The following is a 24,145-nucleotide window of genomic DNA, read 5'->3' as shown; positions in this document are numbered from 1 at the left end:
GGACACAATGGGAGCCTTGAAACAGTGATGTAGGAGTCTCTTTCTCCCTCATTATCCTTCTTTGCTTCTCAATTTCTGTCTCTATCTAAAATAAGTAAATAATAAATAATAAAGCTATTATTTAAATTGCGTGTGCAATTCCACTGCTTTCTCTTTTCTCTTTCTTTTTCCTTATATTTGATAGGGTAGAGAGAAACTGAAAGAGGAGGAGGAAGATGGTAGGTGGAAATATATATACATATATATAGAGAGAGAGACAGAGAGGGAGAGAGAGAGAGAGAGAGAAAGAATGGAGAAAGGGAGAATGGGACAAAGACTTGCAGCACTGCTTTACTGCTCCTGAAACTTGGCCCCTGCAAGTTCTCCCTTTCTCATAAATGAATGTATGGGGGTGGGGGGAGAGTAGTTAGCATAATGGTTATGCAAACAGATTCTCATGCCTGAGGTTCAACCCCCAGCACCACCAAAGATCAGAGCCGAGCAGTGCTCTGGTTGAAAGGAGATAAAATGAAACTCAGGGTAACTCATGATATTTTAAGTAGAACACAGCATTTTTCTTAAAGATTTATTTTACATTCCATATGAGAAAGAGAGGTCAAAGCACCACTGTGGTATATATGATGTCAGGAACTGAACTAAGAGGCTCAGGCATGCAAGTCTGGCACTCTACCAGTCAAACTATTTCTACCACCAAAGTAGAGTATTCGTAACAGAATTCAGTGCTTCATTTTGCTTGTCTGAAGTCTATAATTCACTAATATTTAGTGTACACAATGTTGTACTCTGGCTTGTCTTTAACTCATAAGAACCTCAGAGTATCTGGTGATTGACAAATCTAATTATTAAATACCTCATTCTGAGACATTCCCAGATTCTCTGAAGAGTAAGGAGAAGGGAAAATAGTCTTATCTTTAAGAAATGTAAACCAAGGGGCTGGGTGGTGGTGCACACATTACAATGCACAAGGACGTGGGTTCAAGCCCCTGGTTCCCACAAGTGGTGAAGCAGTGCTGTAAGGCAGGTGTCTCTCTCTCCCTCTCTCCTTTCATTTTTTGTTTTTAAATTTTAATTAATTTTATTTACTGGATAGAGGTAGCCAGAATTCGAGAGGGAAGAGGGAGATAGGAGACAGAGAGACACCTGCAGCACTGCTTCACCACTTGCAAAGCTTTCAACCTACAGGTGGAGGCCAAGGGCTTGAACCCAGGCCCTTGATCACTAGCATATGCACTCAACCAGATGTACCACCACTCGGCCCCTCTCCTTCTATATCTCCCCTTCCCCCCAATTTTTGGCTATCTCTAAGAAATAAATAAACGATAATTTAAAAAAGTTAAAAAAAAAGTTACTAAAAAAAACTGTAAAACAAACAGGCAGATGGTGGCGCACCTGATTGAGCGCACATGTTACAGTGCACAAGGACCCAGGTCTGAGTCCCTGGCCCCCACCTGCGGGGGAAAGCTTCACAAGTGGTGAAGCAGGGCTGCAGGTGTCTCTCTCCATCTCTTATCACCCCCTTCCTCTCAATTTCTGGCTGTCTCTATCAAATAAATAGATAATAAAGGTCTGCATGGCAAGAAAAAAGAATAAACAGGGAGTTGGGCGGTAGCACAGTGGGTTAAGCGCATCTGGCGCAAAGCGCAAGGACCTGTGTAAGGATCCTGGTTTGAGCCTCCGGCTTCCCACCTGCAGGGGAGTCGTTTCAAAAGTGAAGCAGGTCTGCAGGTGTCTATCTTTCTCTACTCCTCTCTGTCGTCTTCCTCTCCTTTCTCCATTCTCTCTGTCCTATCCAACAACTGCAACATCAATAACAACAGTAATAACTACAACAACAATAAAAAACAACAAGGGCAACAAAAAGGGAATAAATAAAAATTAAAAAAATTTAAAAGACAGGCTGGTGAGACAACGTAATGGTTATGCAAAAAGATTTTCATGCCTGAGGTTCTGAGGTCCCAGATTCAATCCCTTGCACTACTATGAGCCAGAGTTGACCTGATCTGTGTGTGTGTGTGTCTTCTATCTTTCTCATTAAATAAAGAAAAAAAAATTTTTTTTTTTTTTTGCTTCCAGGGTTATCACTGGGACTCAGTGCCTCCACTGCTCCAAGAGGCCATCTTTCCCCACTGTTGTTGGTATTACTGTTGCTGCTGCTGTTGTTGGATAGGACAGAGAGAAATTGAGAGAGGAGGGGAAGACAGACAGGAAAGAAAGATAAGACACCTGCAGACCTGTTTCACCACTTGCAAAATGACCCCCCCCACACACACAGACAGGTGAGGAGTGAGGGACTTGAACTGGAATCTTTGTGCTTTGCACTATGTGCACTTAACCCAGCGCGCTACCGATCGGCCCCCAAGAAAATACTTTTTAAAATAAAGAAACATGAACCATGCTCAGGAAAAGAAGAAATGCAGTGAAGTCAGTCATCACTACACATTTAAGTTTTCAGAGACAGCAAGAAAAATGATCCCCATGAAGAATGAAATTTTCTAGATTGCTTCCCCCATTACTAATAGGTCCAAAAATATCATGGTTTTCATATATTAAAAATTATATAAACAGAACTATGGGGGGGCCAGGGCTTTCACCACTCACAGATTTATTTTTCCCTTTTAACATCACATATAGAGATGGGAAAGAAAGCCACAGCTCTGCTCCATTGTTCATGAAGCTTCACCTGGGGCGCTCACAGTGCCCCCAAATAGTACCATAGGCCCAAAGCCAGGCCCTTGCGCATGCACGGTGAAGTGTGTGCCTTGCTGGGTAAACAGTCTTCCACTCCCTGAATATTTTCTTAAAAAGCAAACGGGTGGTAGCCAAAGAGTTAAGCGCACGTGGTGCGAAGTGCAATGACCGGCTTAAGGGTCCCAGTTCGAGCCCCGGCTACCCACCTGCAGGGGAAATCGCTTCACAGGTGGTGAAGCAGGTCTGCAGAGGTCTCTCTTTTTCTCCCCCCCTCTCTCCATCCTATCCAACAATGACAACAATAACTACAATAAAACAACAAGGGCAACAAAAGGGAATAAATAAATATTAAAAAAGCAAAAAATCCAAAACTCTATGGTTAAAAAAAAAAAAGACCCATGAAACAACAGTAAACAACAAAGCCAGTGGCCTCGGAGATCGTACAATGCATTAAAGTGTTGTACTTGTGAGCCGGGGGTCCCAAACATGAGCCCTGATATCACATGTCCCAGATGATAAAGACAGTCATCTATCATGATTATTTACGACAATCTAAGATAAACACCAGATTCTCCTAACACTACATGAGCACAACACACTTTCTTGTTTCAGCTAGGGCCACAGATTACTTGTCTATTTCCCACAGACCTAATGCCAAAGTCCTGTAAACAGGGAAAAGTAATGAATGAACATCCTTAAACACAAGCAGATACAGGAAGATCCTACTATATGTAGGCAAAACTTCCGACTGTTTGTCTGAAGTAGGTGTCACATTATGGGACTTTACTCCTATATCTAACTACTGAACAGGATAATTCTGTAAGTGGTAAACAGATGAAAACTCAAAATGCAAACAGGAGGAGGAGAATCCAGCTTAACTAGTTAAAAATATAGATTTTGGGATGTGACTCTGGGGAAGTAACTATTTCTGAGTCTGTTTCATCCTCAGGAAAATGGAACACAACTACATAATAGCAGCACTGAATAACAGGTTCTTTTGAGAGAACCCGTTTCTTGGAAGTTTTACTCTCTCTTTTAAAGATTTTTGTGTATGCACTTATTTTTTTTATGATCTTTATTTATTGGATAGAGACAGAAATTGAGAGGGAAGGGGGAGGGAGAGAGGCAGAGAGACACCTGCAGCACTGCTTTACCACTGGCAAAGTTTTCCCCATGCAGGTGGGGACCGGGAGCTCAAACTCAGGTCCTTGCACATTGTAACATGTGTGCTCAACCAGGTGCGCTACCACCAGGCCCCTAAGATTTTATTTATTTATTAATGAGAAAGATAGGAGGAGAGAAAGAACCAGACATCACTCTGGTACATGTGTTGCTGGGGACTGAACTCAGGACCTCATGCTTGAGATTCCAATGCTTTATCCACTGTGCCACCTCCTAGGCCACTTACTATGTATCTTTAAGGAAAAAAAATTAGCTGGATTCATAAATAGTAAGAACTCTCATAAATTACAAAGACCTAAAAGAGAAGTTACTTCTCCTATTCTCTTTTATTGAATAGAGACCGGGAGAAATTGAGAAGGAAAGGGGAAACAGAAAAGGAGAGAGACAGAGAGACACCTCAGCACTGCTCATCACTCATAAAGGTTTCCCTCTGCAAATAGGGGTCAGGGGCTTGAGCCCAGGTCCTTGCACAAGGTAACATGTGTGCTTAGCCAGGTACATCATCACCTGGCCCACACACTGTCTTTTATCTTTGCAAAGGCCTCTGGGGCTAACAGAGTCTGGAACAGACCAGAACTGATTAGGCACACAATAACTTTTTCTGCCAAGCTGCCTGATGAATTAGGATACAAGTGCATGGCAGAACTGGGAAATACTGAATAAAAGCACAACTAAGTAGGCTTTCTAAAGTTCATTTGGAAACTGTCCAATCTGGAGTCTTGTATGTGACAAGCCTAGAAGCTTACTATAAACTATATCTCACGGTACAATGACCTCAGGCCTCACTGACTACATTATCAATGTTGATTTACAATACAAGGCTAAGGATTTTGCTTAACATTTAGAGGGATTAAACAGCATCAGGAGGTTCAAATATATAAACTGAAACTGGTCAGAAAAGGATAGCCACATTTCAGAAAATATACCATTGGTGAGCTCTATCCGTGATAAGGCTTATATATATATATATATATATATATATATATATATATATATATATGTATGTATTTTTTAAAGGAGGCACAGTGAATTTAAGACATTGACATTTATAGCCGTAGCTCGACGCTTACTCTTGGAGGCCCAATTATCATCCCTGTCCATCTTGTAAGTGTCATGTCTTCGTCATCTTCTAGACCCCAGCTAACTGTGCCATCTCCTACTCCTTTCTGGCCTTCTTCGAGTTCTTCCAACAGTCGGAAATTGCGAGGGACTTTTACTCCTAAAATAAATGGAAAGAAATTCAAGATACTAGAAACTCCAGGGGGGGAACCTGCAAGCCTAGAGCTAGTCACTTATTATTACTACCTGGGAATAAAGACACTAACATGCAAAAAGTTGCTGAAACCTATCAACCTTGCCATTTACAAAAGCTAACTATCAACCAGTACAACCAAATAGAAGTACACAGTGGTTACAGGAGACATGGCAACTAAATCAGGGTAGGCTAAATGACCAAGCCTACCTAGACAGATACCCCAATGCCATCCCCATGACTCTGCCAAGCTTCACAAAGGACTTACATGGCTAAATGATGATTAATTTATTATTTTTTCTAAAATTTTTTTGGTATTATCTTTACTTGTTTATTGGATAGAGACAGCCAGAAATCAAGAGGGAAGAGGATGACAGAGAGAAACATAAAGACACCTGCAACACTGCCAGACCACTTGCAAAGCTTTTCCCCTGCAGTGGGAACTTGGGGGGTAGAACCAGGTCTTTGCGTACAGTAACGTGCTCAACCAGATGCACCACCATCTGGTCCCAATGCTGATTCATTTAAATCCACTAATTTGAGGCAAAAGCTACTAGTATCAAAATGCTAACAAAAGTGCTTTGGAAAAGAAGGAATTTCTTTTATTTCATTCTCAGTAATATTTCCTGGGAAAAAAAATTCTTGGGCTAAGGGTATAATCATAAGCCAGATCAACTCCCCAAATGGGACATTTCAAGTAAAAATGACATCTTGATCAAATAGGAATCAGCTAAAAGTAGCAAAGACAACATCTTCAGCTACTGAAGCCACAGTCTCTTCACTGGTTAAAAACTGAAGGCAGCTAGTACTCTGATAGACTTGTTCCTTCCAAACCCCAAAGCCTAGCCGACAGTTCACTGAAACAATCACACAAACATATCTCAAAAGTACAAGCTACTCTACTTCAGTCCAGCCTGAGGCTTGAGCCATTTCTGAGTGTTTTCCTGAACAGAGCCCAGGTAGTGGTGGCAGGAAAGGTAGGGAGACTGGTTTTCTTCTTGTATTTGGATATAGGGCATTTCCTAGGGTTGTTCTCGTACTGGATCCTGCCTACTTCCCAGCCTCCCTCTCCTTTCCCCAGGCATTTGGGCTGGTTTTTTTTTTTTTTTTGGGGGGTGGGGGGGGAAATCAGGATCCAGGCAAGCTATATGAACTCTCTAAACTAGTCACTCCTAGAGGTAAGCAGCATTTACCACAAGACTGTGAAGAAAGACCACTGCAGGAATCTGACCCTAGGTATTTTCTGTATGTCAGTACCTCCCAAAGGGAAATTAAAATAAATATCATAATAAGCACTTTTTTAGACAGCAGGGAGTAAGCTGTGAGCAAAAGAAAAACACATGCCCTCACATAGTTTACATTTTAGTGAGAAATGCAAAACTGAAAGAAAAAAAAGCAAATTGCACAGTTGTGATAATGGTTTTCTGGAACATGGAAAAGAGGTATGTTTTAAACAGAGTGATGGAGTAAAACCTTATTGTAACAGCTGTCATGAATGTAATGGAACATAATTTCTGAAGACCTAGGAGAACAGTCTTCCAGGAAGACGAAACAACAAGTGCATAAACTCTAAAGTAGGATTTGGCCTCCATTTGGCAAAAACAAACAAAAAACAAGCAAAGATGGCAATTTAATTAAAACCAGGTCAGTTACAATCGTGTGACTTACTATTGATGACAAATATTTTTTAAAATATTTATTTTCTTTATGTTGCCCTTGTTTTTATTGTCGTTGTAGTTATTATTGTTGTTGATGTCGTTGTTGTTATTATTGTTGTTGATGTCGTTGTTGTTGGATAGGACAGAGAGAAATGAAGAGAGGAGGGGAAGACAGAGAGGGGGAGAGAAAGGTAGACACCTGCAGACCTGCTTCACCGCCTGTGAAGCGACTCCCCTGTAGGTGGGGAGCCAGGGGCTCGAACCGGGATCCTTACGCTGGTCCTTGTGCTTTGAGCCACCAGCACTTAACCCGCTGTGCTACCACTCGATTCCCAAAGGCTTTTTAAAAAAAAAAAATTATTCCCTTTTGTTGCCTTTGTTGTTTTATTGTTGTAGTTATTATTGTTGTTGTTACTGTTGTCATCGTTGTTAGATAGGACAGAGAGAAATGGAGAGAGATGGGGAGGACAAAGAGGGGGAGAGAAAGACAGACACCTACAGACCTGCTTCACCACCTGTGAAGTGACTCCTCTACAGGTAGGGAGCCGAGGGCTCAACAGGATCCTTACTCCAGTCCTTGCACTTTGCGCCATGTGCACTTAACCGGCTGTGCTACCACCAGACTCCCATTCCCAGTTCTTCATTGATTAATTAATTTAAAAAAATTTAAATATTTCCCTTTTGTTGCCCTTGTTGTTTTTTATTGTTGTTGTAGTTATTGTTGTTGTTATTGATGTCATCGTTGTTAGATAGGACAATGAAATGGAGAGAGGAGGGGAAGACAGAGAGAGGGAGAGAAAGACACCTGCACCTGCTTCACCGCCTGTGAAGTGACTCCCCTGCAGGTGGGGAGCCAGGGGCTTGAACCGGAAACCTTAAGCCAGTCCTTGCACTTTGCACCACGTGCGCTTAACACTGCACTACCGCCCAACGCCCGACTGGTGTCTTTCTAAGAGAAATTTCTGATACACAAAAGGGTAATGGCTGCATGTATATACCAAAAGGCCATGTAAGAACATAAAAGAAAGTGGACATTGCAAACCAAAGGGAGAGAAGAAATCAAACCTGACAACACTTTGATCATGAACTTCGAGAATTGTAAGCAAGTAAACCTCTATTACATAAACCACAGTCTATGATATTTTGTTGTGGCAGCCTTAGTGCACAATACAGGCACTAAGCGAAATCTTAAGGAAGACATAAATAATAGACACCAAGATTATAAGTGGATGTCTCCAGGCACAAAATTATAAGTGATCCCCACCACCTTTCTCTATTTTGCTGTGTGCCCCACCCATGATTTGATTCATTTGCATAACAAAACTAGGAACTAAATCAACTACACCCCAGGCAAATTTCTGCCTTCAGGCCTTTGCACTTGCTATTATTCCCTCTACCTATAACACTAATTCCTTCAGATACTTATTCATAAATCAGGAGTCCCTGCCCTTTTTAAGACTTCAGTTATATACCTTATTGTAATAGGGACAAAGAGTCAGTCTCTGAGAGTGGGGATATCACTTAATGGTATTCCCTAATTGGTCTCTGCTTTTCTTTTTAAATTTATTTGCTAATTAGAGAAATGGGGAGAATGTGCCTGAGTATCACTCTGGTACATGGGATGCTTTGTGGGGACTGAACTCAGGATCTCATGCTTAGGAGTCCAAGGTCTGGGGAGTCGGGCTGTAGCGCAGCGGGTTAAGTGCATGTGGTACAAAGCACACGGACCTGCGGAAGGATCCCGGTTTGAGGCCGGGCTCCCCACCTGCAGGGGAGTCGCTTCACAAGCGGTAAAGCAGGTCTGCAGGTGTCTGTCTTTCCCCCTCTCTTCATTTCTCTCTGTCCTATCCAACAACAAAAACAAGGGCAACAAAAGGGAAATATAAAAAAATTGTTAAAAAAAAAAAGAGTCCAAGGCCTGGGAATCGGGCAGTAGCACAGCGAGTTAAGCACTCTGGTTAACAAACTTTACTTAGCTAAATCTTGAATTTAGGTCCACTTTTTAATCCATTACTTAATTTAACTTTTATTTTCATTCAAAAATTGATTAAAAGGAAATTCTGAGGAATAATAACCACTAATAGAAATAAGAAATCAGGAGTAAGGCGGTAGCGCAGAGGGTTAAGCGCAGGTGGCGCAAAGTGTAAGGACCGGCGCAAGGATGTCCGGTTCAAGTCCCCAGCTCCCCAGCTGCAGTCCCTTCACAGGCAGTGAAGCCAAGTCTGCAGGTGTCTTTCTCTCCCTCTCTGTCTTCCCCTCCTCTCTCCATTTCTCTGTCCTATCCAACAATGACATCAATAACAACAACAATAACTACAACAATAAAAACAAGGGCAACAAAAGGAAATAAATATTTTTTAAAAATTTAAAAAAGAAATCACAATTTTTTTTTTTTACAAATTGTGAAATAACTCATTTATTTTTACTGCTATTAAAACAGAAGTGACTAGTTACCACGTGCTTAGCTGGGTTACTGAACATGACCACTCTAGAGCTGACCAAGTACCAAACTGAATTCACTCCATATTTACATGTAAAAACCCCAAAACAATGACAAAACCCCATACACTTTAGAACTGTGATTACTAACTGTGGAAATAAACTACAAATGTAACAAAACAGCATCAACAAAATAAAATGTAAACAAAACAAAATGTAAAATAAACAAAATGTAACAAAACAGCATCAACACATATGAAAGAAAAATAACCTATCTTAAGACAAGATTTATTTGTCTTTGGGGGATGGGGAGTCAAAGAACATACCAAACTTAAAGAAAATAAATAGAGGTGGGGGTGGGGGTAGATAGCATAATGGTTATGAAAAGAGACTCTCATGCTTGAGGCTCCATAGTCTCAAATTCAACCTCCTGCACCACAGTTGAGCAGTGCTCTAGTTTAAAAAAAAAAAATTTTTTTGGAAGAATTTGAAGAGAGGGGAGTGGGGGGTAGCACAGAGGGTTAAGCGCACATGGCATGAAGCGCAAGGACCAGCTTAAGGATACCGATTTGAGCCCCAGCTCCCCACCTGCAGGGGAGTCACTTCACTGGCGGTGAAGCAGGTCTGCAGGTGTCTTTCTCTCCCCCTTTGTCTTCCCCTTCTCTCTCCATCTCTCTCCAATCTAACAACGACGACATCAACAACAACAATAGTAACTACAACAACAATGAAAAACAACAAGGGCAACAAAAGGGATAATAAATAAGTATTTTAAAAAAAGAATTTGAAGAGAGGTGGGTCATGTGACTAGACTGAACTTATTCTGAGGGTAAGTAGTGGACTTACAGCAAAAGACTGTAGGACAGAGATGAGGCAAATCTCCTGAGTTAGGGAAGGGCTGGAAGGATTAGAAGCCAGGTTTGTAATGTACTACCACTCACATTTCAGGATACAAAGCCAGAAGCAGTTGTTTAGAGTAAATACTGTCATGCTATCAAACTTCTTATAGTGTAGATGGTGGGAAGCAGATGGGCTGTCAAGGTATTTACTTATCAATAATTTGCATGACTATGGGAGTAACTCCCACTTTACAGTGTGACATCAAAACGAGTCTATACAGATTTTAGATAGGTGCTTGTTGAAAAAAACAAAATGGAGCAAAGAAAAAAAAAATTGCAACATGGGGTTCTGAAGTCCTGAAGTTTGAGTCAAGGGACTTGTGCATGATAAGGTGCAAGGTGAGCTATCACCTGGTCCCAATACATTTTTTTTTTTTTTTGTCTCCAGGGTTATTGCTGGGGCTCTGTGCCTGCACTACGAATCCACTGCTCCTGGAAGCCATTTTTTCCCTTTTGTTGCCCTTATTGTTTATCGTTGTTGTTACTGTTGTTGTTGTTACTGCTGGATAGGACATAGAGAAATCGAGAGAGGAAGGGAAGGAAGACAGGGGGAGAGAAAGACAGACACCTGCAGACCTGCTTCACCGCTTGCAAAGCGACCCCCCTGCAGGTGGAGGACCAGGTACTCTAACCAGGATCCTTATGTTGGTCTTTGGGCTTTGCGCCACGTGCGCTTAACCTGCTGTGCCACCACCCAACTCCCACAAAAAGAATTTTTCTAATGATTGTGGCCCTTGGGCCCACTGCAGATCTTTATTTATTGGAGACAGCCAAAAATCAAAAGGGAAGGGGGCGACAGAGAGGGAGAAACACAGAGAGACACCTGCATCCCTGCTTCATCACTCATGAAGCTTTCCCCCTGCAGGAGGGAACCAGGGGCTCGAACCTGGGTCCTTGCACATTGTAATACATGCACTCAAACAGGCGCGCCACCACCCGGCCCCCACATTTTTTTTAAAGGTAGTGTGATTGAGACATTTAGAGAAGTCCCCCCCCCCCTTTTGCCCAACTAGAGCACTGCTCAGTTCTGGCTTAACCTCAAGCATGAAAAGCTGCTGGTATGGGGCCAGGTGGTAACGCACTGGGTTGAGCACACATGTTACAGTGCACAAGGATCAGGATTCGAGCCCCTAGTCCCCAACTCCAAGAGGAAAGCTTCACAAGCGGTGAAGCAGAGCTGCAGGAGTCTCTCTGTTTCTCTCTCTATACCCAATAAATATACATAAAAAAAGCCACTGGTATTATTAATGACGTTATCTCCTTGATCCACTTGTTTGCTTTTTATTTAATAGAGCTAACTTTTTATTTATTTTTATTTTTTAAAGTTTTTTAAAATATTTATTTATGTATTTATTCCCTTTTGTTGCCCTTGTTGTTTTTATTGTTATAGTTATTATTGATGTTGTCGTTGTTGGATAGGACAGAGAGAAATGGAGAGAGGAGGGGAAGACAGAGAGGGGGAGAGAAAGACAGACACCTGCAGATCTGCTTCACCGCCTGTGAAGCGACTCCCCTGCAGGTGGGGAGCCGGGGGGGGGCTCAAACCGGGATCCTTAAGCGGGTCCTTGCATTTGGCGCCATGTGCGCTTAATCCTCTGAGCTACCGCCCGACTCCCAACTTTTTATTTTTAACCCAAACCACACAGTCAAAGGATTCCTTACTATTAAATGTTTCATAAAATAATAGCATGCTGATATCCAAGCAATTTAGTAACTGATATATCAGTAATTAATATACTATACAAAACAAGAGTACTTAATCCTAAATGACTTGACCACACCCTGTCTAGAACTTTAAGCACTGTCCAAGAAAATAAAACAAAATATTAGTACTCAGAGAATCTGTACAACTTATGAGTGAATCAGTCACAAATAAGGACTTCACATTTCCAATGGAGTGTAAGCTCAGATTTTTAACACATCAACTTAAAATATTTATTAGAAAATCAAATCCATACATATCAAACAGAAGTATAACATAAAAAAACAAACAAAATCAACCAAGAATATCCCAACACAGGCTGGATTCCTATAGGACTTACCAAGTCAAATCAATAAGGCACAAATTTCAAGACTCCTCATATTTCTATGTAAAACTTCTATCTGAAAGGTAGCTGGAAGAAGTATCAAGTGGCAATATAGAAGATATAGATGTGGTCTCTCTTCTTTTAATATTCTTTTATTATCTTTATTTGACAGAGATAGCCAGAAATTGATAGGAACAGAGATATGGAGAGGGAGAGAAGGGGAGAGACACCTGCAACCCTGCTTCACCACTTGTGAAGCTTCCCTCGTGCAGGTGGGGGCTGGGGGCTTGAACCCAGGTCCTTATGTATTGTAGGCTGCACTCAGCCAGGTGTGCCACCACCCAGCCCCTTAGTCTCTTATTAATAATAGATTATGACTACAAAAAGTTATGAAAATGTTATGATAACTTTATCAAGGTGCTAAGATATTACAGTAGGGGATCAGGTGGTAGTGTAGTGGGTTAAGTGCACATGGCAAACAGAGCAAGGAACCCGGGTCAAGCCCCCGGCTCCCCACCTGCAGGGGAGTCACTTCACAGGCAGTGAAGCAGGTCTACAGGTGTCTATCTTTCTCTCCCCTTCACTGTCTTCCCCATTTCTCTCCATTTCTCTTTGTCCTATCCAGCAACGACAACAATAATAACAAACCACAACAATAAAAACAAGGGCAACAAAAAGGAAAATAAGTAAATATTTAAAAAGATATTACAGTAATACAAGTTCTTTTTAAAAAATTATTTTTTATGTATTATTAGATAGAGATAGAGAAATTGAGGGGGGAGACAGAGAAGGAAAGGGACAGAGAGACACCTGCAGCCCTATTTCACCACTTGTGAAGCTTCCCCTGCAGGTGGGGACCAGGGGCTTGAACCTGGGTCCTTGGGTAATGTAATGTGTGCGTGCACTTAAGCAGGTGCGCCACCGCCTGGCCCCTACAAGCTCTTTTAAAAGAAAATATTTGGGGGGTCGGCGGGAGTACAGTGGGTTAAGCACACATGGTGCAAAGCACGAGGACCAGCATAAGGACCCCAGTTCGAGTCCCGGCTCCCCACCTGCAGGGGAGTCGCTTCATAGGCAGTGAAACAGGTCTGCAGGTCTCTTTCTCTGCTCCTCTCTGTCTTCCCCTCCTCTCTCCATTTCTCTCTGTTCTATCCAACAACGATGACATTGATAACAACGATAATAACCACCACAATAATAAAACAACCAGGGTAACAACAAAAGGGAAAAAATGGCCTCCAGGAGCAGTGGATTCGTGGTGCAGGCACCGAGCCCCGGCAATAACCCTAGAGGCAAAAACCAAAAAAAAAAAAAAAAATTTGTTCTTATTATTTCAGAATTCTTTACAGAAGAATTTTTCCTGGATTGGTGCCAGTATCAAACGTCAGCTCTTAGCCAAATATAAGTGAAGAGTCAGCAGCTGCCCCATATTACAAATATACATATATACACACACACACACACACACATATGACAACCAGGTTGGAAAAGTATAAATATTTGATAGGGTTTTACACCATGTCATTGAAATTAATACAATAATCTGAAACAGCAACATATTAAAATACTTGTGGTTTAAAAAGGATTTTTTTTAAGCTCCTAAAACATCTTTTTTTGGGGGAGGGGGTTGGGCAGTAGTGCAGTGGGTTAAGTGCACATGGCGCAAAGCGCAGGAACCAGCGTTTAAGGATACCGGTTCGAGTCCCTGGCTCCCCACCTGCAGGAGAGTCCCTTCACATACGGTGAAGCAGGTCTGCAGGTGTCTGTCTTCCCATCCTCTCTCAATTTCTCTCTGTCCTATCCAACAATGAACAACATCAACAAAAACAATAATAACCACAACAAGGCTACAACAGCAAGGGCAACAAAAGGGGGGGATGGCCTCCAGGAGCAGTGGATTCATGGTGCAGGCACTGATCTCTAGCAATAATCTTGAAGGAAAAAAAAAACGGGAGTCGGGTGGTAGTGCACGTGGCCCGAAGCTCAGGGACCCGCGTAAGAATCCCAGTTCGAACCCCCACCTCCCCACCTGCAGGGGAATCGCTTCATAAGCCGTGAAGCAGGGCTGCAGGTGTCTGTCTTTCTCTCCCCCTCTCCGTCCTATCCAACAACAATAACAGCAATGACAACAATAATAATAACTACAACAATAAAACAACAAGGGCAACAAATGGGAATAAATAAATAAATAATTTAAAAATATATCTTTTAGGGAAGTCACAGCTATAAAACAGCAATTATAGCATGCCAATCTCAAAAAAAAAACTCTGGCCTAGTCTGCATCTTGATTTAAAACAACAGAACTGTAGCTAGGAGATGGTTCAGTGAGCAGAGTGATAAAGCACACAGCTTAACAGAAAATGTCTACCTGGGGCCGGGTGGTGGCGCATCTGGTTGAGCGCATGTATTACAATGTGCAAGGACCCAGGTTTGAGCCCCCGGTCCCCACCTGCAGGGGGAAAGCTTCATGAGTGGTGAAGCAGGGCGGCAGGTGTCGCTATGTCTCTCTCCCTCTCTATCACCCCCTCTTGATTTCTGGCTGTTTCTATCTAATAAATAAAGATAATAAAAAAAATTAAAAAAAAAAAAAAAAAGAAAATGTCTACCTATTACTGAGAAAAGATACGCAGGGACAAGCAGACACCACTCTGGCATATTTGGTGCTGGGGGATCTGTGCTTACAAGTTCATCGTTCAATCTGTTGTACCAACTCCTGATCTGTTAAAGGACGCAGCACACCATGTGTGAGTCCCTAGGTTTGATCCCCATTACATGCAGTACCATGGACAGCACCAAACATACGTTCATGGTGCCCCTCTCTTTCCTGAGTTCTCTGAAAAAACACAGACTACAAATTGGACCAAGAATAACTCCTCTTTGGGGGTATATCCTAAGGAATCAAACACAAGATCTGTGGGATGTGAGGGCTATCTGGCTGCGACATCTGTCACCCCATTGATCACCAGGGTTGATTCGGCTGATCTGGCTGGCTAGTTAGGTGTCCCCTTCCTCCCTCACCGCTCCATGTGCGTCCCTTGTCCCTCCCGAAGCTGTGCACTCACTTGAAGAGGACGGCCTTCATCGAATAGAGATGGACCAGTCTTCAGTCAACTGAGGGTATAAAAGTAGCTGTGCTCCCCTGCTAGAACCTCCAAACAAGCTCTCAAGGTCCAAAGGGATCTGTGTATACCTATGGTCACAGCAACACAATTCAAAATAGCCCAAACTTGGGGAGCAACCTAGGTGTCCAACAACTATGAGTGGTTGAGAAAGCTGTAGTATATACACACAATGGAATACTACTCAACTATTAAGAATGATGAATTCACCTTCTTCATCCTGGATGGGGCTTGAAGGAAATCATATTAAGTGAGATAAGCCAGAAAGAGAAAGAAGAATATGGGATGATCTCACTCTTGGGCAGAACTTGAGAAATAAGAGGAGAAAGTTGAAATACAAAGTAGAAATTGGACTGAGTTTGGCACATTGCACCCAAGACAAAGGACTTGGTGGGGGAGGGGTGCACTTTCAGGTCTGGTGCATGATGGAGGGGAACTCAGGCTGGAGGTGAGTGTTCTGCACATTTATCACGGTGAGATGAGAGATTTTATCCATGTGTTAGTAACTGTATTTACCATATACAATTAACCCAACCCTCATAAAAAGAGGAAGGGAAGCGGAGGAGAGGGGAGGGGAGGGGTGGGGAGGGAAGAAAGGGAAGGAAGGAGCAAAGGAGGGAGCCAGGTGGTAGCTCACCTCGCTGTGTGCCATCAATGAAAATATCCAGGCAATTTTGATATACACTAACCTGGGAACTACCGATCCAGGGGAAGAGATAGTAGAAATCTATCATTGTCTTTGTTTGTCTAATGTTTTGCTTATGTGGCAGCTCATGCCATGCATGGTTCAGGTTTGTGTCAACACCACATGGGTGTGCCATCAATCACACTGGGGCCAGCTTTGGTGCTATGCTTATTTATTTATTTATTTATTTTTATTGCCTCCAGAGTTATAGCTGGGGATCGGAGCCTGCACTATGAATTCACTGCTCCTGGAGGCCATTTTTCCCATTTTTGTTGCCCTTGTTATTGCCGATGTTGGATAGGACAGAGAGAAATGGAGAGAGGAGGGAAAGGCAGAGGGGGAGAGAAAGATAGACACCTGCAGACCTGCTTCACCACTTGTGAAGCGACCCCCTTGCAGGTGGGGAGCTGGGGGCTCGAACTGGGGTCCTTATGCTGGCCTTGCACTTCACGCCTTGTGTGCTTAACCCGCTTACACTAACACCCGGCTGCCTTGTTAGTGTGTTTTTTTTTTTTTTAATTTTTTTTATTTATTTATTTATTCTTTTTGTTGCCCTTGTTTTGTTGTTGTTGTTGTAGTTATTATTGCTGTCATTGTTGTTGGACAGGACAGAGAGAAATGGAGAGAGGAGGGGAAGACAGAGAGGGGGGAGAGAAAGAAAGACACCTGCAGACCTGCTTCACCGCCTGTGAAGCGACTCCCCTGCAGGTGGGGAGCCGGGGGCTCGAACCGGGATCCTTCCGCTTAGCGCCACCTGCGCTTAACCCGCTGCGCTACCGCCCGACTCCCTTGTTAGTGTTTTTTAATAAGACACAGAGAGACAGATATCACAACACTGAAGCTTCAGCGTTGGGGCTAAGCTCGAAACCTGGGTCTCACACATAGCAAAGCAGTATACTATTCAAGTGAGCTATTTTCACTGGCCAGACCTCTTTTTTATCTATTCCAACAAGGAAAGAAAAAACAAACCAAAAAAAAAAAAAGACACCCAGCCTCCTGCAATTGGAGAAATCAAGTATGTGCAAAAAAGAACCAGAGGGGAAAGGACCAAACCATCACTCCAGCATGTGTGACTCCAGGGATCTAACTCTTAACTTCATGCATACACCTCCCAGACTACCCAGAAAAATCTGTCACTCTTTATAGCCCAGACAATGTGACTTCTAATAGCTGGTTTGATAATGTACAAGATCCAAGGCTGGGGAGGTCATTCAGCAGGTGGCTCAGCATGCTTTGCAAACCTATGGCCAGGGTTCAAAAGCCAGCAACACACATGGCCAGAGGGTTGCTCTGACATCTCGTTACATAAATCTTAAAATTTAAGATGCTGGGAGTAGGGCAGTAGCACAGCCGGTAAAGTGCATGTGGCGCAAAGCGCAAGGACCAGCATAAGGATCCCAGTTCGAGCCCCCGGCTCCCCACCTGAAGGGGAGTCGCTTCACAAGTGAAGCAGGTCTGCAGGTGTCTGTCTTCCTCTCCCCCTCTGTCTTGCCCTCCTCTCTCCATTTCTCTCTGTCTTATCCAACAATGAAGACAGACAACAATAGTAACTACAACAACAACAAAATGATCAATGCCAAATATGACATTTTTTTCTGATGTGGTTGGAAACAAAGAACAAAATATGAGTTAGGATGGTTAGGGAAGGAGAAGACAAAATTAATTCTATGGTAAAAATCAGATTATAAATAGCAACTAATCAGGATAAGAGGTTTGAAAGGGTAAACAGCCCCCTTTTGATTCTACCCTATGATAGTTTCTCCAAATAATTTGGTCTCACCGAAGTGAGGCCCTGGATTAATCTGCACTGTAACATACAACAAATATTTACTGAGTGCCTACTGCATGTCAGGGACCAAGACAGAATCCTGCCCTAATGCAAAGGAAAGGACAACATGCAAGAAAGCTTTAGAAGGGCTGGGGGGACAGTATGCAAAAAAAATTTTCCTACTTAAGGCTCAGAGGTTCCAGTTTCAATACCCAACATCATATAAGCCAGCTGTGTAGTGATCTGGTATTTCTCTCTCATTAAAACACAATAAATAAATAAGACAGAAAGAGAAGGAGGCGGGGAGGAGCAGTAGCAGCAGCTTTAGATAGATAGGCTAAACAGTTAAGATGAGGACAGATACAATGACTGAGAAAGCTACTGAATGGGGTGGTCTTGCTTCCAGAAGAGTTGAGATCTAAAGATCAAGCAGTCATGTAGGTCTGGAGGCAAAGCATTCCTGAAGGGGGAAGAACAAAAGCAGGCGTACTTTACACCATATGAGGTGAGTGTGAGCAAGGTCAAGAATACAAAGGGTCATGGAAGAGGTGGTTTTATTCTTTTTTTCCTTTTTATTGTTGTAGTTATTATTGTTGCTATTGATGTCATCGTTGTTGGATAGGACAGAGAGAAATGGAGAGAGGAGGGGAAGACAGAGAGGGGGAGAGAAAGACCTGCAGACCTGCTTCACCGCCTGTAAAGCGACTCTCCTGCAGGTGGGGAGCCGGGGGATCGAACCAGGATCCTTATGCTGAGCCTTGCGCTTTGCACCATGTGCCCTTAACCTGCTGCGCTACCACCCGACTCCCTCCAACTCCGGATCTTAAACTTGAGAGTCCAACACTTTAGCCGCTGAGGCACCTCTTGCATCACAAAAATAATCTTTTTCAATTTTCACTCTTTTTTTAAAACGGAATTTTACTTTTGGATAGTATGTTACCTCAAATTGCAATGTCCAGAGATGCTATAAAAATGTTCTTACTGGGAGTCGGGCGGTAGCGCAACGGGTTAAGCGCATGTGGCGCAAACCGCAAGGACCGGCATAAGGATCCCGGTTCAAGCCCCCAGCTCCCCACCTGGAAGGGAGCCACTTCACAGGTGGTCTGCAGGTGTCTATCTTTCTCCCCCCCCCCCCCCCCGTCTTCCCCTCCTCTCTCCATTTCTCTCTGTCCTACCAAACAACAACATCAACAATAATAACTACAACAATAAAAAAAGGGCAACAAAAAGGAAATATAAAAAAAATATGTAAAAAAATGTTCCTACTACATATGGCAGATGATTCTCATCAAAGCCTTTCTCTTACCAAGATTAAATACTCCAATATTAAGAAGCACATATGTCAAAATCCATGTCATTCCATTGTATTTCCTTCCAAAGGTTAGGAGAGGTTGGGAGGCACTGGAGTGAAAACCCCTGGGCTCTAGTCTGTCGCTACTCCGTAGTTCTACATACTATGGGGGTTAACATGTCCCATGGTTAGCTTACTGTGGGTTGTGGAGAGGTGGATCAGATGACATAACAGGTAAGTCAAGGTACTTGGAAAACTCTAAAGCATTACATACAATATAAAACAGTATTAAAATATTTACTTCCTCAATGTGCTGTTTTGTACTTCATTGGGGACTTTCAGAATTCAACAGAGGAGTCCTTACTTCACATTTTGTATTCCACTTTTATCAAATTACTGTAGAGCTACAATTCAGGAGAGAGAAGAGAAAGAGTGTAGTAGAGGGAAGAGGGTCGTTTTAAAGTTACTGTGAAGAGGAAAAATCATGAGCAACAAAATTGACCTTGGCAATTCCTAAGGAGAACAACAGGTGACTAGCCCAACAAAGCATTTCCCTCTCATCACCGGAGCAGATTCACCAACTGGAGCTGTTTCCTCTGCTGAGCACTGTATGAAGCAGCTCTCTTGAGTACAGGGCCCAAACTATACAAAGGGACTTGGCTATCTATAATTAAAACAAAAAGATACTGACACAGTGAGACACATAAAAATGAAAACTAAGAGACCAGGTTCTCATCTCAGCATCTAACTCTTTGAGGAATACCCATGAATGGAAGATTACTTATCCTCCATTGCCCACATGGTTCAATTTTCATAATTTGAACATGTGTATGAGGTCACTCCAGTGAATGCAAATTTAAATTCACGTCTAGTCAAGGTTAACACTCCTGGCACTCGGTTTTTGGTTAACCTGTCAGAGGAGCTCATGGGAAGCTACAATCTTGGCCAAGGAACAATGAAATCACCTATCACAGCCTGAGTGTCCAGAGGGATTCTAATATGTGTGTGTGTGTGTGTCCCCCACACACAATTCCACCTACTAGGATATAGACAGAAATCACATACTGCAGAACCAAAGAAGGTGGGAATGTGTCAGCCAAGTGCTAAAAGCAGTAACCAAAAAAAAATTAAGTTCAGGGAGGGCAGGCGGTAGGGCGTCGGGTTGAGCACATACACTATCCTGCTCAAGGACTCAGGTTCAAGTCACCAATTTCTACCTGTAAAGGGGAAGTTTCAGGAGTGGTGAGGCAGCGCTAGAGCTATCTTTCTGTCTCTCCCCTTCTCTATATCTCCTTCCTTTCCTATCCACTTAATAAAAAACTTAAGTTCAGGGGACCTGGTGCTGCAATGTACAAAGACCTGTACAAAGCGCCCCAGTCCCCACCTGCAGGGGGAAGCTTCACAAGCAGTAAAACAGTGCTGTAGGTACCTCTCTCTTTTAAATATTTTTCAGCTTTATTTATTTTATTTAATTTGACAGGAGAGAAACTGAGAGGCAAAGGGGACGGAAGAAACAGAGAGCCCTGCAGTTCTGCTTCACCACTTGTAAGCTTTCCTCCCTACAGGTGGGGACCGGGACATGGTGACATGTGCACCTAACCAGGCGTGCTGCTGCTCAGCCCCTTCTGCAGGTATTCTCTTTCTCCCTACCTCCCCCTCCCTCACAATTTTTGTCTCTAGCCTAAATAAATAAATATACCTTGAGTTCAGCCCTTACAGAACCTCACAGCTGTTTCTTGGCACAGTTTAATCAAGAGTTTTTGTTTTATCTTTAACTAAGGGAGATCTCACAGAGCTCCTGACCATACCTGAATGACTTCTAAGGGTAGGAACTCAGAGACCTATACATTCATTTAGTTGAACACGTCAGGTCTTTCTGTTTCCATTTTTCAAATTTTGCATTTAACTGTCTAGGGGTACAAATCAGATCTTGCTATTCTCTTTCTGAGACTCATTCATTCATTCATTCATTCAATAAATATATACCGAATGCCTACATACCGTGCACTAGTTCCATGGATTCCCTTCACACTAAATAAAACCCAGTCATATCTGTCCAATTCATCTCCTTAACAGACCTTCCCTGCACACTAAGGTCTTTATTCTGTTGTTTCAATATGCCCAGCTCGCTTCTGTCATAGGGACACTCAACTGGCTCTTCCCAGCTTATGATACACACTACAGGCTTGGCCCCTTACATCATGTGTTGAGTTCAGTTCAAATGCCACCTCCTCAGAGAAGCTCCCATTAATCACCTCTCCAGATACTCTCCATCATATCAGGCATGCTCCTAGCGCTTACTGCAACCTGAAATTGTCTTAATTATGTACTCCTTTAATGGCTCTCTCTCCATCTAGAATGGAAGCTCCTCAGGGACAGAGGAACTTTACTCTTTATCCACAATGGGACGTAACAGGCTCTCAGTAATATCTGCTGAATAAACAGACATAGGAATTTTAAGAAGCTCGCTTTAGATTACCTCCAAGTCTGTTCTGTATTACCTCAACTATGCCAAAAGCTCTTGACAACAGAAAGCAGCTGACATGTTTTATCTGACCACCACAGCATTTATGAAGCACTCTTCAATTGGCAGGATATCAAGAAGTTAGAATTAAGGAGCTGTTAAACCGGATTGTAGGTGGCCAATCTCAAATGACTGCAAACAGAGCTGACTTGTAATACTACCATGATGTTGGCTGCCATGAGTGTATTGTAGTACCCCCTAGTTCATAGCAACTTGGCAGGGCTATTATTCTGGTGAGAAGTTTCCCACAGCAGTCTGATCAATGGCAGTATCTTCATAAGTGAATGGATTCAGCATTATTCCTGATGAAACAAAATTTAGGAGAAGTATGTGTGGTCTCTATTTTGCAGGAAGGCCCCACTGCTTTCAGTGTTGAGGGCAGCCTGTATTAGGAGGACACTTCTGTTAGATCCCATATTGCCGGCTCCTTCCCTGTGCATCTTGCAGTCAGACAAGGATGCTAGAGGACAGCACCCTGGAGAGATGGACTCCCCCATGGCGTTTACTTTAGGTCACTGGTCCTCTCCCAATAGTCCTATTGCTGTGACTCTAAACAGCTGGAGATGTTCAGTACCCAACTGGTGGCCTTGTTAGCTTCCCTCATCAGAGGTAAACTGGCCACCTGGTCGAAGAGGACCTCCTCTGCCAACTTCACTGCCAGGTAACTCAGAGTACCCTCACCCAAAGTGGGATACCCAGTCTTGCTCAAACCCCTTACCTCCAGAACACAACTGCCTGTGCTTCCCGAATCGCTCTTGGGGACAGGGGTCTTCCTCAGCCAATCTCCACTAGCTTTTTTGAGAATGCTATCTGAGTCTACTTGCTGATGCTCGGTTCTAAAACAGATCTTTTCAGGATTTACTCCTTTGGTCCATCTTAGGACTGCAGGTCAGAAAACCCAACCTAAAAATAAAGTGTTGCAGGGCAGGGGGTTATAGATAGCATAATGGTGATGCAAAGAGATTCTCATTCCTGAGGCTCCAAAATCCCAGGTTCAGTACCCCTTGCACCACCATAAACTAGAGCTGAGTAGTGCTCTGGTAAAAAAAAGAATTAAGTATTACATTCCTTAATCTGACGGAGACTGAGAAAAAGTCCCCCACCCCAAAGTGTAACTCATGTCCCTCTTGCTCTCAGTCTTCCAAGAGTTCCCATTTCATTTGTTTCTCTCCCAGCGCCTCTCCAGCCACTGCTAACTTCTGAGCTAAGCCCACTTATCTAGTCAACCGAGGAGTGAAAGGGAGTGACAGTCTTGATAAAAATAGACACTTCTTGGGCATGAGTCGCTCATCAAACATAGGGAAAGGGGTCTTTTTTCCCCCTTCTTTTCTTCTGAAGATATATTTGAAACCTGGCCTTTCCCCCACTATAGTCCATGCGTGGAACTTCCCTCGGGAGACCCCCGCTCCCCGCCCCAACCCCGAAGTTTCCAATTCGGCTGCTCTTCCACCCAACAGGGAAAGGTTTCCACCAACTGCCCCACTCGCAGCTTGCTTCCGAGACCTAACTGGACAAAATGCATGTCTGCTGAGAGTGGTGATGCTGGACTCAACGCCACCAGCGAGCAGACCACCGGCATCTGAGCTCCTCTTCCCTTTCTCACCCACCCGCGGACATGGCCCTGCCCGCCGCTCCCCGAGGAGCCTCCCCCAGCTCCCCTTCTCCTCGCCCGCGGACAGACTTCCTTCCCACTGAAGCCGGAGCCGTCCTCTTATCCAAAGGGGCCCCATTTCCTCCCCTCCCGAGGGGCACCCCAAGGTCCCCTCTCCACCCGGACCCCCCGCACCCCGAGAAGGACTTCATCCGCTTTGGGAAGCCTCCTCGCTCGCTCTCTCTCTCTCCCAAAAGCCACCAGCCCCGGTCTCCTCGAGCGTCCCCGGGGTCGCCCCTCGCCGCTCCACACCGGCGCCTTGCTCCCAGCGGGCCCCGCACGCCGCCCAAGCGAGCCTCGGAGCCCCGCCGCACCGCCCACAGGCCCCTCCGGCCCCCGCCCGCGCTTCCGGCCACCGCCTGCTCCTCCTCCATCAGGCCGCCCGAGTCGCCGCCGCGGGGCCCAGTGGACAGAGGCAGCGCAGAAGCCCTTGTTTCTCTGCAAGGAGCTCTGAGGGTTCCCGGCCCCCGGCTCGAGCTCGCGCCCCCTTCGGCCGGCCGGGCCCGGCGCCCCCGCTCACCCGAGCCCGTGGTGGCTGCCATCTTGCGTCGCTGTCGCTCGAAGGCCGGCCCCTTCTTCACCCCCCCACCCGTCCCGGGGCGGGTCTACGCAGGCGTGTGCGCACGCGCAGACGTCGCCGCTGACGCCCGCTCGGCGCCCCGGGGTGACCGGTTGCCCGGAAGGGGTTTGCACCTTGCTTTTGAGAGGTTGGTTGCAGGCGCTAAGACCTAGCAGTTTGCAAGGCTTCCTCTGCGCTGGTGCGAGGCAGGTGCCGAAGTGCGTGGTGAGAAGAACAAGAGTGACTAGACCTGGGGCGACTGTAAAGGAGAAGAAGAAGGGGAAAAAAAAATAGAAAGCTTAAAAACCAAAAGCACGGGCTGTCGAGAATAGCTCACTTGGGAGGGTGCCGGTCCTGCCTTGCGCGCGTCCCCGGGTCGAGCGCGGCTGCCCTGCCGGGAGGA

At 44.2% G+C, this 24,145-nt stretch overlaps 1 protein-coding gene across 2 annotated transcripts in view; it reads right to left on the bottom strand.

Annotated features, from left to right (window-relative positions):
* The window catches only part of UBE2V1 (ubiquitin conjugating enzyme E2 V1), a 42,327-nt gene extending 18,468 nt beyond the window's left edge, over window positions 1-23,859 (bottom strand). Inside the window, exons 1-2 of one of the 2 annotated variants that reach the window (XM_060185530.1) lie at window positions 23,704-23,859; window positions 4,941-5,089 (exon numbers count right to left, since the gene is read on the bottom strand). In XM_060185530.1, the coding sequence (XP_060041513.1) occupies window positions 4,941-5,089; window positions 23,704-23,725 (171 nt within the window). In that variant the 5' untranslated portion in view covers window positions 23,726-23,859. The remainder of the gene's footprint in view (window positions 1-4,940; window positions 5,090-23,703) is intronic. The other variant, XM_060185525.1, reaches the window with a different exon arrangement.
* Between the last annotated feature and the right edge of the window lie 286 nt (window positions 23,860-24,145).

The sequence above is a fragment of the Erinaceus europaeus genome, chromosome 1 (genome assembly GCF_950295315.1).
Source record: "Erinaceus europaeus chromosome 1, mEriEur2.1, whole genome shotgun sequence".
Classification (NCBI taxonomy): domain Eukaryota; kingdom Metazoa; phylum Chordata; class Mammalia; order Eulipotyphla; family Erinaceidae; genus Erinaceus; species Erinaceus europaeus.
This window is presented reverse-complemented; position numbering and strand designations above follow the sequence as displayed.